Raw genomic sequence first — 17784 nt, 5'->3', positions numbered from 1 at the left:
AAACTGATTTGTGTCCTATTGTATTTTATGGAAAAGGAGAGTGCAACTTTCAGTGATTTAGATTAAATGTATTAATCATAACCAAGCACTGTGAACTATATATCTACTATTAAAGAAGATTTTTGACATTTAATTCTGTAGCAATATTTTGGCTCTGTACCACTCTTCCTAAATCCAATTCCTGCTACAGTTGGCAGATTTCTCCCTTTTAATTTTATGAGGCTTAAAGTAGCATTTAACCACCCATGCGGTAAATAATGCGGGATTAGAAATATTTAGTGTTTTGTTTCCCTTTCAAGAGTGGTAATCCATCAAATCCAAAAATGTTCTCTAAAATTTTTCTATATTTTCGGCAATCTGTAATATATGGTATCATAAAAACCATAAAATTAAATAAAATGCATTACATAGCTAGAATAGATCTGCTTTTCTTAAGAACTGCGTTAACCTAAAAAAGCAGGTAAAATGCACTTTCAACCAGAAGCACGAATCCTTATTGCAAAATAAAACAAAATTAAAATTAAAGATTAAAACAGGATACTTAATTAGAATATTTTAATTTTGTTTCTTCAGGTAATGAATCTTAAGGAGTATGCAAACAATTTCTAAGTAGTTTAATCATTTAGTAACTATCTATACAAGATATTGTTAGAAGTATTAGAATAATACAGAACAATTATTTAACATCTAGATGCTCTAGGTACGTGGCTAAGTGCTTCAGAAATGTAAAACTAAATTTTAAGCTTAATATATCATATGTGATGCATATTTGTTCCCAAGAAACACATTTAACTCATAATTTTTTCATACATATGAGTCACAAGGCAAAAACGAATTGATTCATCTATAGGAGCTAATATTTCTAACTATAATTTAGAATAGTTACAAACCATTTTTATATTTAACATGTGAACTTAAAAATAATTAACAACTGCTGTTTAAAAAAGTATTTTTTATTATTAAATCAAAGTAACCAACAGAAGTACAACTGACTTTAAACAAAATCAAATTCTAACTTTAACATTTTAATTTATATGAAATGCTAATTTTGGTTATTAATGATTCCAAATTATTATAATAATCACACTGTAACTGCATGCGGTACTTTGAGATATATCAAAGTAATAAAGTAACCTGTCAAATGAGTAATTATCTATATTTAATCTATATATAAAACAAATGGCCCAGAAATGAGTAAAGTCTGTAATTCACTCAAGACACAGTGATGCTATATATTCATGGTTAGAACATCTAATTTCTTCATACATATTCATACCTTAATTCACTTAAAAAAAATTCATGATTATAATTGTTGTAAAAAGAAGTTTATATCCTCCTAGTGACTAAATGAAATCAAGGATTACCTATTGGAAATAAGATAATCTAAAAAGAAAGTGTGTCTGTGTGCACATGTGTGTAAAGGTACCTTTCCCATATATAAAGCGCGTGCTTTGCCCTCCTTGTCCTTCACAGTGCTCCACTGTGGAGCTGGGAGTTATATACTGAGAGAAATAGGATGAAAGAAAACACATCCAGTCAGTTAGACAGCTAGCACCTTTAAGGAGCATGCCAAAGGAAAGTAAGGGCATTTCAGTAACAAACATACGATTACAGTAAGATGTTAAGGAAAGAGGGGGACTCTGAGATTACGTTCAATCAAGGAATGAGTTAGATTAACTGGTATTTCCTAAAAACAGTCAATTCCAAAAGTTGAGCAAGCACAGTTTTGAGAAGCTATATGAGGAAGAAGGATTAGTGAAGAAGGAACAGGTCTGATATTAGTATATATGAAAGGGGCTAATGACAAATATATGAATTAAATTATTTATTTCAATATCATTTATAATTTTAAAGAGTAAACTAAGGATTCAATAGTAAAAACCCTTGAATCTTTCCCCAAAAGGGGAACTCAATCAAATTTTGAGACAGGCAATATTGTAAAGTTCACAAGTAATGTAAATTTCAAGTCTCAGTGTTTTCAAAAGTAACATTCAAAAAAGCAACATCACTATAGCTCTAGCTGAAAATATGGGGAAAAGCATATTTTTCTGAGAATTTTAATTTGCAACAGAACTGGAGATCTAACTGTGATCTCTTTTTTTTTTTTTTTTTTTTTTCTGACGGAGTCTCGCTTTTGTTGCCCAGGCTGGAGTGCAGTGGCGCGATCTCAGTTCACTGCAACCTCCACATCCTGGGTTCAAGGAATTCTCCTGCCTCAGCCTCCCGAGTAGCTGGGATTACAGGCGTGCACCACCACGCTTGGCTAATTTTCATATTTTCAGTAGAGAAAGGGTTTTTACAAGCATGAGCCACCGCACCCGGCCGATCCTTCTTAATGTAGGTAATTCTTTGAAAATCTATTTGTGAACCCATAAAATGGATCCTACAAAGGTGCTCCTTATAAAACATTAAGTGTTATTCAAATATTTACTGTTGTCACTAACTTTTAAAATATATATATATATGTGTGTGTGTATATATATGTGTGTGTGTGTATATGTGTGTGTGTGTGTATGTATATATATATAAAAGAAAACTGACAGGTAACAGAATAATTTACTTTTTAATAAACTTGAGAAAGAAAAAACCTACATGTCACAGTAAGAACCTTTTAACATAACTTAAATCAAAAGATATCACGAATAGGAGAGAAAATATTAAGTGGGGTGAAGTAGTAGAAGAAAGAATTGATAGAAAGAAGGATAAAGAGTATCTTTACATTATGAAAAATGATTACATTGAAAAATAAAACACATTTACAATTCAAAAAATTTAATTTCATAAACCAAACTCAGAATAATGATTTGTCCAGTATATTCATTAAATTGACCAAAATATCTGGCTGAGATATATTATTTTAGTGGGCAGTTAGGTTTATCAAATTTTTTAAAAATTACCTGGAAATATATATTTTACCCTTACAAGGAATGCTGTATAGCTTGATGGTTCAGTCCTTGGGAAATTGGCCACGAGGCAGTGTTAAAATCCTGTGACCTTGAACAAGTCATTTAAGCCATTTGTCCCTCAGTTTCCTGGTCTATAAGATGGAGAGGAGATAATATTGACCTAATTAGGCTTTTTGTGAACATTAAATGATTTGATATACAAAAAAAGATTAGAATAAAACCTGGCAATTAATAAGAACTCAATAAATGTTAGCTATTATAATGAATAGTAATCAAATATTTCTGCCCTTTTATATTAGTTTAACACAAAAGCTGATATGAAAAATAATTTAATAATATTCTATAATGAAATATTATACTGCCAAACGAATGAAAATATAGGTATGATTTAGGATCTCGCCATCATTTTTTTCAAGTGTAAAAAGCAAGGTTAAAGTCACAGAAGCTCTATTTGTACAGATGAGTATGGAAGGGACTGGGCATAGGGAAGGACTTTCTACTGGATACTTTCTATTTGAATTTTAAAACCTGTGTATTTATTATTTTAAAATAATGATAATTAAAAGAACAGAACACTAGCTAGGACTTCCCAGGAAATCTAACACACTGATCATACATTTATTTCACCTTCCTCCCAAAGCCCCACTAAAATCAATAGAATAAAAAGGTACAACTCTACAAGGACAAAGAAAACAGAAAAGAAGATACCAACAGACAAAATATGTCAACAGGCCAGGTGTGGTGGCTGTAATCCCAGCACTTTGGGAGGCTGGGGCAGGAGGATCACTTAAGGCCAGGAGTTCGAGAACAGCCTGGACAACATAGCAAGACCCCTGTCCCTACCAAAAAAAAAAAATTAAAGATTAGCTGGGCATGGTGGTCAGTGTCTACAGTATTAGCTACTCAGGAGGCTGAGGCAGGAGGATCACTTGAGCCCAGGAGTTCGAGGCTGCAGTTAGCTATGAGGGAACTACTGCACTCTAGCCTAGGCAACAGAGTGAGACTCTTGTCTCTTAAAAAACAAAAAAGGCAAAATCACAGAAGATGAAAATCAAACAGATGTGAGGCTGACCACCCAGCTTCTTCTATGTGCAACAGGGTGGGGAGAGGGTGGCAATAAAAAACAAGCTGACTGAAACAGTACGCATCAGAAAAGTTCACAAATTGGAGGCTCTAGATACCTCTTAAATAGGCAATTCATGGATAGTCTATTTTTTTAAAAGTTGATCCCCAGATCCCATTTCTCAGCCCATATAGTCATATATTACAACTTCTACCCTATATCCCACCAGAAGCTCAAAACTGATTATATGAAAATGTTAAACTAGAAAGGGGCCATTCCTACAAAGCTCATGTTACTCTTTTACTAAAATCAGGAAAATTCAGTAAAAACCTGCCACAACGAATAAAACCTGTCCTTCTTTACAACAAGAATGTTGGCTAGTGGAGTCCATTGTATCCCCACCCCAAATAACAAAAGCATGTCATTCTCTCTGCAGCTTGCCAAAGGGAAATCCCTATGGATAGTAACACTTATGGATCCCCCAACCAAAAGGTCTAGCAAGCCCTGTATCTGCACACCAGGTATCCAATCATCTTTCTAATGTGCTGTCAACTGTAACTGTATATGCTATCATCTCATGAAGCACATAAAAGGGCAAAATTAAAACAATGAAAACCCTGGAAACTAATATTTGTCAGAAAGAATGTTGTTGTTACTTAAAGTTACACTGGCAATATAACTCATGCTGGAAAACTGCCTATAAAATATAGGGTCGGTGGGCGCAGTGGCTCACATATGTAATCCCAGCACGTTGGTAGGCTGAGGTGGGAGGATTACTTGAAATCAAGAGTTTAAGACCAGCCTGGACAACATATCGAAACCCTGAATCTACTAAAAATATAAAAAAATTAGGTAAGTGTGCTGGTACATGCCTGTAATTCCAGCTACTCAGGAGGCTGAGGCACAAGAATCACGTGAACCTGGGAACTGGAGGCTGCAGTGAACCAAGATTGCACTGTTGCAATCAAGCTGGGGCCACAGAGCCAGATTCTGTCATGAAAACAAAACAAAACAAAACAAAAAACTGTAAGGTCATACCCAGTAAATAACTATCAACATTTAAAAAAAAAAATTTTTTTTTTTTTTTTTTTTTTTGAGAAAGAGTATCACTCTGTTGCCCAGACTGGAGTGCAGTGGCTCAGTCTTGACTCACTGCAACCTCCACCTCCTGGGTTCAAGTGACTCTCCTTCCTCAGCCTCCCAAGTAGCTAGGATTACAGGTACCTGACACCATGCCTGGCTAATTTTTTGTATTTTTAGTAGAGATGGGGTTTCACCATGTTGACCAGGCTGGTCTCAAACTCCTGACCTTGTGATCCGCCCGCCTCGGCCTCCCATAGTGTGGGATTACAGGCGTGAGCCACTGCATCCAGTCTAAAAAAATATTAAACACATACAATGTGCTAATAACTCCCATCACTGGAGCTATTGTATGTGCTAATAGGACTCCCATCATTGGGTACACATAGTTAAAGTAAGCAGATGGTTAACAGCATAATATACTAGGTTATCTGTGAATGAATTAATGAGTGGCAGAGACAAGGTATAATGCCATTTCAGATAACAGTGACCTCAAAAGTGTGAAGAGTTGGGGAAGGTTTTGAAAAAAAGGTACAGAATTGTACTGATACCTGAAGGACATGGATCTAGCAGGAAGAAGTGAGGGGTACACTGTTGTGAACAGAGGTGTAATATACATGGATATGGTTGAATATGGGAAGGCTGGAGAAAGGGTGGGGGCACTGAGAACATAACACCATCTGGAAAGGAGTGAAGTATTATAGGTCATACGTGAAGAGGGAAAATAGAAAAGAACAAATTGAATTTTATTAAGATGGTAATGGAAACTATTTTTTGGCACAGGAGTGACATGAGCATAACCACACTTTAGAAACGTTTACTTGGAGTTACGTGTGATATGGATTAGAGGCAGGAAAATCAAAAGACAGAGCAGGGAGGAGGCTATAAAAATGTAAGGCTATGAGATACTACATTAGGGTAGTGATAGATGACATTGAAAAGAAGGGGCTGCTATGACAGATGAAGAAATAAGGCTCAGACTTGTCTAGATGTGGCAAGAGTGGAGGCAGACAAAGATAACACATAAAACCAAATGTTAAGTTGAAGGACCAAAACCCACCCAGGATCAATGCTTCCCTTAACAAATGTTAGGTCTCCTTTTTTGCTCCCCCTTTCTCAATTTTCAGTAACCAAACTGTAAGATACCTGAGGACAAATTTTGTATCCCCAGCCCCTTGAACAATGCAGACATCCTAAGTCTTCATGACATGTGCATACAGCTGAACCAAAAACTTTATAGTTGAAAACACAATTAGGCAAGACATCAAGTTTCTGAGTCAAATGTAACATATACTTATTTTTTCATCTGACAAATGATATAAAATACTTTTGTGAATTTTTATGAAGTATTTTTGTGAATTGAAAAATTAGAAGAATTTATTAAGGATACATTTAAATGAGATAAAATGAGATGAAATGTAAGTAATAAATGTTTAGTTTTTAAAGAACAATTTCTAGACTGAATACTTCAAAGTCAATTCAAATCTAAAACACCTCAAAAAAAACAAGTAGATACCATTAAATGTTACTACATAGTTACATGTCACTTAAAGATAAACACTCCTGCAAGTTCAGAATTGTATGGACCTGGAATACTTCAATAGTAAACTGTCTATGACCAAACATGAGATTGAAATATGAAGTTCTAAGAGGAAGAGTAATGGCACAAGTCATTACTCCTTTGGTAGGAAAAAAAAATCATCAAATTGCCCCCATTAAGTACTGGTCAGTGTTTCAGATAATTGGGACTGAACAACAAAAATTTTACAAGTTTTATTGGCTTAAAACATACGTAAGTACCTGTTGGCATCTCTGGTTTATCACAATCCCCTTTCCTGGATGACAGTCAACAAATATCTGGTTGGCATTCTCTAACTATAGTAAAGAAAACTCCTATCTAGATGATTTCATTATGAATTTTCAGTTCTTCGAATTGACCTTCAGTTGGAGGACTTGCAGGTGACTTCTGTATAGAAAGTGCTTGTTAAATATTATTTGGAAGTGTTCTACTCATCATTGATTTTGAGCTTTTCTGATATTAGGTATCTGACATATCTGAAGGGAAAATAGAAAACCGAATTTTATAGACCATCAGAATAATTGTATCAGCAACATAAAAGGCAGAAAAACAGAGTAGAAGGTTCCTAGAAAGTAAAATGTTTGCAGCATTTCTGTTTCCCTGATTTTGATTTTAAAAAAACAATAACAATGGGGACTATGGCAAAGTCATCACCATTTTAAAAGACAACTAAAAAAAGGTGTTGCTTCTTCATCTGTGAGGTCAAATGGTCACCAATCAGCAGCCTTAATTTTGAAAGAAAGAGCATTTTAAAACATATTTCAAAGGTTTCTTAGGATACAAAAGAGAAGTTTTAAAATGATAATCATAGTCTAAGAAGTATTTTTAGAAAACCTCACATTTGCAAATTCAATGTTTTTAAAGAGATTCATTAAAAAGTCCATAGATCATATATATCTCAAAAACAAAAAAGTAAAATAAGCCATTTCTTTACTAATAAAGGAATGACTTAAGAATTTGTATGCAAATACTAAAGTAAGAAAAATAAAAAGCAGAAAGCATGGTATTTCACGCATTTTTAAAAAGGTAATAAAAAGACTAATATTTAAGTTGTACTGCATAATATTTAAGTAGCCATGAAAGCAGAAGAGTTAACTGGTAACCTCTGTAGGGAAGTTCTTACATATTAAATTTCAGGACATACATTATGATGAAATCTAAAGGGAACATCCAAAATGCTATATAAATATTTAGCATCTGTAAACTTTCTGTAAAAAAAAAAAAATCATTCAAAAGTTACAAAGAAACGATAAATGTTTGAGGTGATGGACATCATAATTAATCTGCTTTATTACATATTGCATACATGTTACAGAATATCACATTACCCCATAAATATGTATAATTATTACTGTCTCAATTAAAAAAATAAACATAAAGGCAAAAAAAAAAAAAATTCAGAAGCATTAGTAGGAAAGCTGTACCTAGTAAACAAAAGTGCCTTTTTTTGCTATTCACAGGCCTATCCATAATGACATTTAAAACCTTTGGGCAATCTGATCAGGAATCACGAGAGATGGCTAAAACCTATCCCAACTTCTTGAATGAAAAGGGATGAATAATGTATGCCCTTGCTCCTTTCTCCAATTGCTACAATGGCAATTAGAAGAAAGGCACTAGACTGTCCAAGGCTGAAAATCCCAGCCTGCAAATTATACTCTCTCCAATCAACATCATATTCTATAATTCTCTAACACTTACCCTGCTTAATTTTCTCCATGTCCATTTTTATTTCCTTATTCTCCTCCCAACCTCCACCAGGTTTGTTTTTATTCATTAAAATGTAAGCTTCAAGAGATCATATCTAACTTGTTCATCACTAACACCTGAGGCCCAGCAGTATCTGACACTGGTATTACCTAGTATCAAAAATCTTTGTTAAACGAGTGGATGTCATGCAAGAGTTGATCAGAATATCAGGTCCAGTAAAAATTTAAGGGTTCAGTCTAGTCCATGGATCCCACCTACTGTAGAAAAGGCATGGATCTTAGCCTCCTGATATAGTCTTAATGAGTAATTATCTAATGTACTCTCTACACTGCTGCCCATGTAATCTTTTAAAAAACAAATCTGATCATCTTTAACCCCTTGGAGATTACATGGGTTCACATGCATTCCCATGGACCACAACGTCCATAAGGACCTAACCCTTGCCCACATTTTCAGCCAAACCTTCCCTGCTACATAACACTCCACACAAGCATATCATATCTCAGTAATACTGGATTCACAGTTTCCTGAATACCCCAGGCTGTTTCAAACTTAATCCTTGACCATGCCTTTCTGTCTGCCAATTTTCCTACCCAATCAGTAGGTAAGCTCTAACTTATTTTCGAAGTCTCAGCTAAAAAGATCAACCTCCTTTAAGAGGCTTTCCCAGAGTTTTGCTAAGTTATATGAGAAAGGAGCGGAAAGGAATATAAGAAATACAGAGGATATTATCACAGCTGAACTAATAGAGCAATGTGACAGCTATGTGGCACATTGTAAAACAGGCTGGAGAGATGAGGGACCATGGAAGTCAGGCAGGGAGAACAAGCTGAAACAGAGCAAGCAAGCAGACCAAAAGGTGCTAGAATTAGATCAGCAAAAAGGTACTATAGACTATCTGAGAAACATACAAAGGGAAGAAAGGGTGAAAATGGAGGATTGGGTTCCAGTAATTAATCTGATAGAAGCAGTAAAACATTTCATTATCATTTTTATTATGGCACACATCTTGATTATGCTTGCCATTCAACATACAAAGAATGCTTGTGAGTATTTCAAAAATAACTCACACTTTGTAACCAGTCATTTTGTAATAAAGAAATGAAGACTACTTTATGAAGTGAATTTATTTATATTTATTAATATTAGCAACATGACAGAACTATAACTTCTGAATCATATTAATTTTGGCTTGTCAAAGGAAGAACATGTAATAAACTGTTTAAGTTGTAAACATAAATGTATATTATAGATATGTTAATAAGATTAATGAAAAAATATATATATATAAATAGCCTGTAGAAAAGTGGCACATAGTAAGCAACATTGTGTCTGTAGTAATTACTAAAAATACTAACATTCACTTTGCAAGGTACCAGATTTCTGAAGCATCACAAACTCAAATGACAATGAAGTCTTTGAAGTCAAGCCAATTCAAAGACTAAGTTATCAGAGAAGCAAGAACCAATATTTTAAATATATGGAAAAATATATGTTGTCAATTTTGGTAACATTAAAATACCGGGGGCCGGGCACGGTGGCTCACGCCTGTAATCCCAGCACTTTGGGAGGCCGAGACGGGCGGATCACAAGGTCAGGAGATCGAGACCATCCTGGCTAACCCGGTGAAACCCCGTCTCTACTAAAAAAAATACAAAAAACTAGCCGGGCGAGGTGGCGGGCGCCTGTAGTCCCAGCTACTCGGGAGGCTGAGGCAGGAGAATGGCGTAAACCCGGGAGGCGGAGCTTGTAGTGAGCCGAGTTCGTGCCACTGCACTCCAGCCTGGGCAACAGAGCAAAGACTCCGTCTCAAAAAAAAAAAAAAAAAAAAAAAAAAACATTAAAATACCAAGATTGAACACCTGTTCATATAATTTTTCCTAAAGGGTTTTCAAGACTAAATATGGAGAATATAACAAACATTAAAATACTGCTAATTAAATGAACAAATATACTACTGCATCGGCACTATTTAAATTTGTAAATATCTGCTCTTTTAATAAAGCATAATACAATAAGAGTATCAAGACAGATACCATTTAATAGAACTGAATGAAAAATTGTTCATCATATTTTCAAATAACTATGGATATTAAATTTTTATGATATTGAATCTACAGTTGTAAATGACATCAAAATAGAGAATTTATTTATTATTTTTGTGTGTGTGTGATGGAGTCTCACTCTGTTGCCCAGACTGGAGTGCAGTGGCATGATCTCAGCTCACTGCAACCTCTACCTTCCAAGTTTAAGTGATTCTCCTGCCTCTGCTTTCCTAGTAGCTGGGATTACAGGCACATATCACCATGCCCTGCTACTTTTTGTATTTTTAGTAGAGATGGGGTTTTACCATGTTGGTCAGGCTGGTCTTGAACTCCTGACCTTAGGTGATCCATCTGCCTTGGCCTCCCAGTGCTGTGATTATAGGTGTGAGCCACCGTGCCTGACCCAAAATAGAGAATTTTAAATGAAAGAGACTGTATTAAAATGTCTTTTGTAAAAGAAATATTTATTATAATTCTATTAAGTTGTACTTTTCTAAGATACAGAATCAAGTTATCTCAAAATAAGTTATTTTAAAAAGTGTCAGTTTCTGGCCGGGCATAGTGGCTCACGACTGTAATCCTAGTACTTTGGGAGGCTGAGGTAGAAGGATCACCTGGGGTCAGGAGTTTGAGAGCAGCCTGGCCAACATGGTGAAACTCTATCTCTACTGAAAAGACAAAAATTATCAGGGCTTGGTGGCACACGAAGGTGGTCTCAGCTACTAGGGAGGCTGAGGCAGGAGAATGGCTTGAACCCGGGAGGCGGAGGTTGCAGTGAGCCGAAATCGCACTACTGCACTCCAACCTGGGTGAGAGTGAGACTCCGTCTCAAAAAAAAAAAAAAAAGTATCAGTGTCTAATGTGAAATTTTGATCTTAAACTGATTTTGAAATAAGATAAACACAAAATTAATATATAGTAATAGATTAGAATATACATGATATATATTTAAAATATAAGTTTAAACACACTTTCTTCTTGTATTCTCCAAAGTATCCCAAAATGTCTTATGGCTACAAACATGTATCAGTTCACAGGGGTTAAAATAAAGCATTTCACTAGTGAATTCCACTCAAAAAATGTTAGATAATCAGTCATGGTCAAATTACAGTTGAGGACACAGGCTGTGTGTATTTTTTAAAATCATTTTAGATTTGCCTTCTATCATAAATATTTTCCTTTCTCTTCGACTATCAAGTTCCCTTATGTAAATCAACTGCATTTTAAATGGCCCTTCTGGCCTAGTTTGATGGCTCGCGCCTGTAATTCCAGCACTTTGCGAGGCCGAGGTCAGTGGATCACCTGAGGTTAGGAGTTGAGACCAGCATGGCCAACATGGCGAAATCCCAGCTCTACTGAAAATTACAAAAATTGGCTGGCGTGGTGACAAGCGCCTGTAGTCCCAGCTACTGGGGAGGCTGAGGCAGGAGACTCGCTTGCCCCTGGGAGACAAATGTTGCAGTGAGCTGAGATCTGCCACTGCACTCCAGCCTTGGCAACAGAGCAGGAAAAAATAAATAAATAAATAAGGGCCGGGTGCGGTGGCTCATGCCTATAAATCCCAGCACTTTGGGAGGCCGAGGCGGGCGGATCACGAGGTCAGGAGATGGAGACTATCCTGGCTACGGTGAAACCCCATTTCTACTAAAAATACAAAAAATTAGCTGGGCATGGTGGCGGGCGCCTGTAGTCCCAGCTACTCGGAAGGCTGAGGCAGGAGAATGGCATGAACCCAGGAGGTGGAGCTTGCAGTGAGCCCAGATCGCGCCACTGCACTCCTGCCTGGGCGACAGTGCGTGACTCCATCTCAAAAAAAAAAAAAAAAAAAAAAAATTTAAATGGCCCTTCTGTTGTAAAAGGCTATAAAGTAGACTAAATATTCCTACTCTAGTTTCCTAAGAAACAACAAAAGTTGAGCAAGACATACAGAGTAGACCATTACAGTATGACTGTCATTAACAAAATGCCACTCATGTAATCCTGGTTTTCTATGACTTCACAGAAGAAAATACAATATTCTTTTTCTCCTATAGAATGAACTGACTCAAGATTCTAAACAGATACAAATTATTGTGTTCAGGGTTTTTGTATAGTGAATGTAAACAGTATGATTATTTGTGTAGCGTGATAAATTGGATTAAGAGCTAATGTTTACATTTTTTTTCAGATTTTTGAACTTGATAAACATGTATAAATAGTCAATTAAATCAGATTCATTTTCTTTGGCAGAATAACCACCAATACCAGCACCAGTGTATTCTTATTCGAACCATACAGAAAAGTGAACTAAGGCAATTATAAAACTTTTAAACAAATTCCTATCACTCTTATATAAAATTTCTATGTAATATTTATGTTGACTTTCAACAACTGTATTTTAAGCTGACTCATTTATTTCCTGATCTTTCAAAAAACTACACAATTTGAATGCTGATTTTCAGCAGACCAATGTAACACCTGTTGAAAGACCATTAATTCAAATCAAAAAAGAATTTTAAAAAGTTCTGACCTACAAAAAACACTAATTTTTTAGGATGCATAGGAATAGAATACATCTTGGCTAACTGGAAGGTACGCTTACGTTAGGTTACTTGGATTCACTTTATAGGTACTATATCCCAAAACTGATTCTGACATCATTATTCTGAGAAATATTATTCTGAATTAAGCTTAATGCACAAACTATGGAAATATAAGAGATTCAGGCTGAATCTCCTGGATAATAGCTTCAGCATATCCCTGGAAATTAATTACCATTTGCTTCATTCTCCTAAAAGTGGGGAATAAGACAAATTTAACAAACTGGTACTTTACTAGGATGGCAACAGTAATTTCTCTCAACACAAAAATCTCAGGACTCTGTTTGCATGTACATGAGCATAATTAATTTAAAAAATCAGGTAGGTCAAGTAGATCAGGACCCAAATCTCCTGAACAGTATAGGTTCAGGAATAGCTATTAGACCTTCTCCCGAGAAGGTCTATGTGCTCTGTGGTCAGGAGAAGAGTTTAGAGCAGTTTCTCAGTTTGCAGTTAAGTTTTGAGATTTAGTGGAGTGGCTGTCAACCTAAATATTTGAAACTATGATTCACAGACCATATTAAAGAAAGAGGCCAGTTCAAATATAAATGAGGTATAAAAGAAACATAAAAGAATATCATATAAAAAGCTTTAAATATTAAATGTAAAGGCAAATTTTATATAAAATGTGAACAAGCCAGTTGCGGTGCTTCATGCCTGTAATTCCAACACTTTGGGAGGCTTGAGCCCAGGAGTTTGATACCAGCCTAGACAACATGGCAAAACCCCATCTCTACTAAAAATATAACAATTAGCCATACGTGTTGGTGCACACCTGTAGACCCTGCTACTCAGGAGGTTGAGGTGGTAGCATTGCTTGAGACTGGGAGGTCACAGCTGCAGTGAGCCTTAATTGTGCCACTGCACTCCAGCCTGGGCAACAGAGCAAGAACCATCTCAAAAAAAAAAAAAAAAAAAAAAAAAGAAAAACCAGAAAAGTTTAAGGTCCACAATTCTGCACTTTGACTCATGATACAAAAGTTCTTTAAGTACCAGGTATTGTGTTTAATATATCTAATAATAGTAACTATCATTTATTTAATATATATTATGCACCAGAGATGGTGCTGGGCCTATTATGTATACATAATCTCATTTAAAAACCTGACGACACTTATGCAAAAGTAATTATTGTTGGTATTTAACAAAAGGAGGGAAGAAGGTTCAAAATGTAACTACAACTAAACTAAAAAGAAGAATCAGAGTGTGGATTCACAAAGGTCTGACTTCAAAATCTATAAATTTTCTACAATATCACTTTGCTCTCTATAAAACTAAATAGAGTCAATCTCGTTCCCATTGTGGATTCCATATTTTTAAGTCGGCCTACTTGCTAAAATTTATTTGTTAAACCCAAAATCAATACTCACAATTTCTGACTATTGTAGTCATTCAGTAACATGTACAGAGCGGTGAAAAATGTTGAGTTGCTTGACATACATGTGCATCCCTACCAGAGGTCAGCGAGGTGACTTTCTTCCTACTTGTTTAAACCATCATACTGTAAACACATGTCCTTTTTGTAGTCTAAATTAGTACCAGATTTGTTTTTGCATTGCTGTGCTTTTTGTGGGTGATTATTCTGTTTTAAACAGCCCTTGTATAGTGCTAAGAAATGCCATCTAGTGCTCCTAAGTGCAAGAAGGCTGGGATGTGCCTTATAGAGAAAAGACTTGATAAGCTTTGTTCAGACATAAGTTATAGTGCTATTGGCCATGAGTTCAATGTTAGTACATCAACAATATATATTAAATATCTTTAAACACAAACATAAAACAAAACAAGGTTATCTATTGATCAGTTGGTAAAAAATGTTGTGACCAGAGGCTCGCAGGAACCTAACTCTGTCTTTCCCTTAGGAGCCATGATTCAGTATTCCCTAATTCAATGTTTTCAACAAATGTATAGAATACAATTATGGCAAATAGTCAGAATCAACTATCATACAACTGAAAACTTTCCCCAAAAAAAGTTTACATAGATATTTCAGTAAAAGATTCTCCCTCTGTCATTATACTTCAAAGATACTACCTCATTATATTTATGCAGTCATCATTCATCTGCTTAAGAAACCTTTTGTTGGCCTTCTGTTTAATGGGTTACAGTTCCATGTGTTTGACTTTGCTCAGAAAATTAATCTGTCTTAAAAACAATCTGGCTTTCCAGCCATTAAATTTCACTTCTTATTACCAGATGTCATGGGTACTGTGTAAAGATGACTGTTTTGTAAGCTTATGATTTTTATATATTTTTTTATTTTTTATTTTTTTGAGACAGAGTCTCGCTCTGTTGCCCAGGCTGGAGTGCAGTGGGGTGATCTCAGCTCACTGCAAGCTCCGCCTCCCAGGTTTATGCCATTCTCCTGCCTCAGCCTCCCGAGTAGCTGGGACTACAGGCGCCCACCACCTCGCCCGGCTAGTTTCTTGTATTTTTTAGTAGAGATGGGGTTTCACCGTGTTAGCCAGGATGGTTTCGATCTCCTGACCTCGTGATCTGCCTGTCTCAGCCTCCCAAAGTGCTGGGATTACAGGCTTGAGCCACCGCGCCCGGTCGAGCTTATGATTTTTAAAACTACATATTATAGTTACACATAATATAAACAGCATAAGCAACAAGAACAACAATGAAAACTTAGCAAAGGAAATCAGAGAAATACCAGCACAAATTGGAACTCTTACCTTTCTTGCCCAAGTCAGAGATTTTATTGGAAAAAAAAAAAATTACAGTACTTAAAAATCCAAACAAGGACAATTCAGGGTTGAAAGAAAGAAAACCCAAAGGAGTCCATTGTCTTCAGTAAAATTTTAAATACAAAAAACATAGACCAGAAAAACAGTTTATGGCCTAATGCACTAGTTCCATGATAAACACACATATATAGTATATCTCCATCAAGTGAAACTTAATCACCTTTTTACAATTTAGAGAGGGAAGGTAGCTTTTAGTATGGTTAAGCCATGTATCATCAATACCATGAAGCTAGCCTATCAGTTGTAATAGCTTCTATAAAATACCACAGTGAGATTGCAATAAGCCTAGAAAATGGGCTACAAATCCCAGCTATGCTCAAGCAAGCAGTGAACCAAAAATAAAAATAGGTAAAACTGAACCAAGAACTAGATAGCATTCATCTAGATTCATGATTGATAAGGCAAAGTTCATAGGCCAAGGTTTTAAAGTGACTTATTCAGATCTAAAAGACAGTCATTATACAAAATAAAACAAAAGCATTTATGTAATTCAGAAAAAAAACATGAATTTTCACTCCAAAGACACAGCACAGAAAAGCTTACTTACAATTACCAACACTACACTATTGTACCTTTAAATATCACTTTAAATATGCAAAGGTAAAGAGACTCAAAGTTGCATTTTACCATTTTTAATCTCTCCAAATTAGACAAGCAATCTAAAAGGAGATGTCACACATTCCTACTTAATGCATTTGCTAAAATCTTTCAGATTTTAAAAACTTTAGGTAAAAGCAATGGCAACTTGAAGTTTCTTTTCCAATCATATTTAAGTTAGCCATTAAATGCTGAATTAACAATTAATCCATACAATAATATAAAAATACACATATTAAATCACATTTTCATTATTGAAGCTTAATAAAAATATCATTTTAATATAACCATTTTGAAGAACTCAAGTGGTCTGAACTTATTATAGTGTCTAAATTATACCATCAATAGAAACATTACATTTTCCCCCCGGTTGGTGAAAATGAGCTCATGCAAGTATTTCTGACACTCACAGTGACACATATGGTCTGCCATTCTAAAGATGTACAAGCAGCTCTCACTTTTAAACATGACAATATGATTCAGAATCACACAGTATTTGTTAAAAATACCAGCTTTCACATGTTTCATTAAGCTCTAAACCAAAATAATAATTTTGATGTGTTTCAGGTATCAGACAAAGCAGATAATTTAAAAGGTAAATGCCTCTACTACTGCAGACAAGTTATCACTGTGGCTAATTTAGAACAAGGATGATTTTTGCAGTACAATGAAAGCTATACTATAAAATACAATGAGTTTGCAATACAGAGCAGATTACCCAAGTAGAAAGGAAGCTGAACAAAATACAAACTCCAGCAAAGATTATCAACCTCACCTACTACTCATCTTAGCCCTTGTTAAAATACCCTGAGTAAAATGCAAATATTTTAAATAATGCTGGTTATATAAGACTTCTCTAAAAATGAACCATATATGTCAACGCATCACGATTTTTATTTACAATAGTCAGATATGTAAAAATTAATTCTTAATCAGTCACAATATAAACATTAAGGAATACTTGTCAGATCTGGAAGTTTAAAATTTTCTAGCTTTGTTAGCATTTTGGCAAAGCAAGTATACATAAATGGATTCAATGTAAAAAAAAATCATAAAAGAGAAAAATATATAATTTACAGTAGTTTCTATCCACCCTGGGCCAACCTAGATCCCTAGAAAGCCTCCCCCGTCAGGTTCACTTCTGACTAAAAGTTAGAATACCAGTCCTCCAGCAAAAACAGCCCCATCTTTTCATCAAAGAGGCTCTCACTTCAATGATATTCCTCCAGGGAAGAGGACAGGAGCCAGGTTCCCTCGAATGTCATTCCCCAGATGTTCAAAACGTAACTAATTTATTAGCATTAGAAGATTTGGTTTATAGGGGAATCTCACTGGTCCAGTTTGTAGCCTACAAAAAAATGGATTATTTTTAAGTTTAACATTAGAATATGAATAAAGGATGAGGATGTGGCTTTTTATTCCATAGAAATGGAAACATTTCCAAACATGACAATTACACAAAAAAAGTATGCCTA

General features: G+C 35.3%; 1 protein-coding gene across 3 annotated transcripts in view; it reads right to left on the bottom strand.

Moving 5' to 3' along the window:
• Positions 1-17784, bottom strand: part of GPATCH2 (G-patch domain containing 2) — a 203924-nt gene that overhangs the window by 165621 nt on the left and 20519 nt on the right. Inside the window, exon 6 of one of the 3 annotated variants that reach the window (XM_037985559.2) lies at positions 16130-17657. The exons of the other annotated variants lie outside the window; for them this stretch is intronic. Coding sequence (XP_037841487.2) covers positions 17625-17657 — 33 coding nt within the window. The 3' untranslated portion in view covers positions 16130-17624. Of the gene's footprint in view, positions 1-16129; positions 17658-17784 lie in introns of those variants that run through there. 3 annotated transcript variants of the gene reach the window in all.

The sequence above is a fragment of the Chlorocebus sabaeus genome, chromosome 25, assembly GCF_047675955.1.
Source record: "Chlorocebus sabaeus isolate Y175 chromosome 25, mChlSab1.0.hap1, whole genome shotgun sequence".
In the NCBI taxonomy this organism is placed as follows: Eukaryota; Metazoa; Chordata; class Mammalia; order Primates; family Cercopithecidae; genus Chlorocebus; species Chlorocebus sabaeus.
The sequence above is the reverse complement of the archived record's forward strand: the minus strand, read 5'-3'. Positions and strand labels throughout refer to the sequence as shown.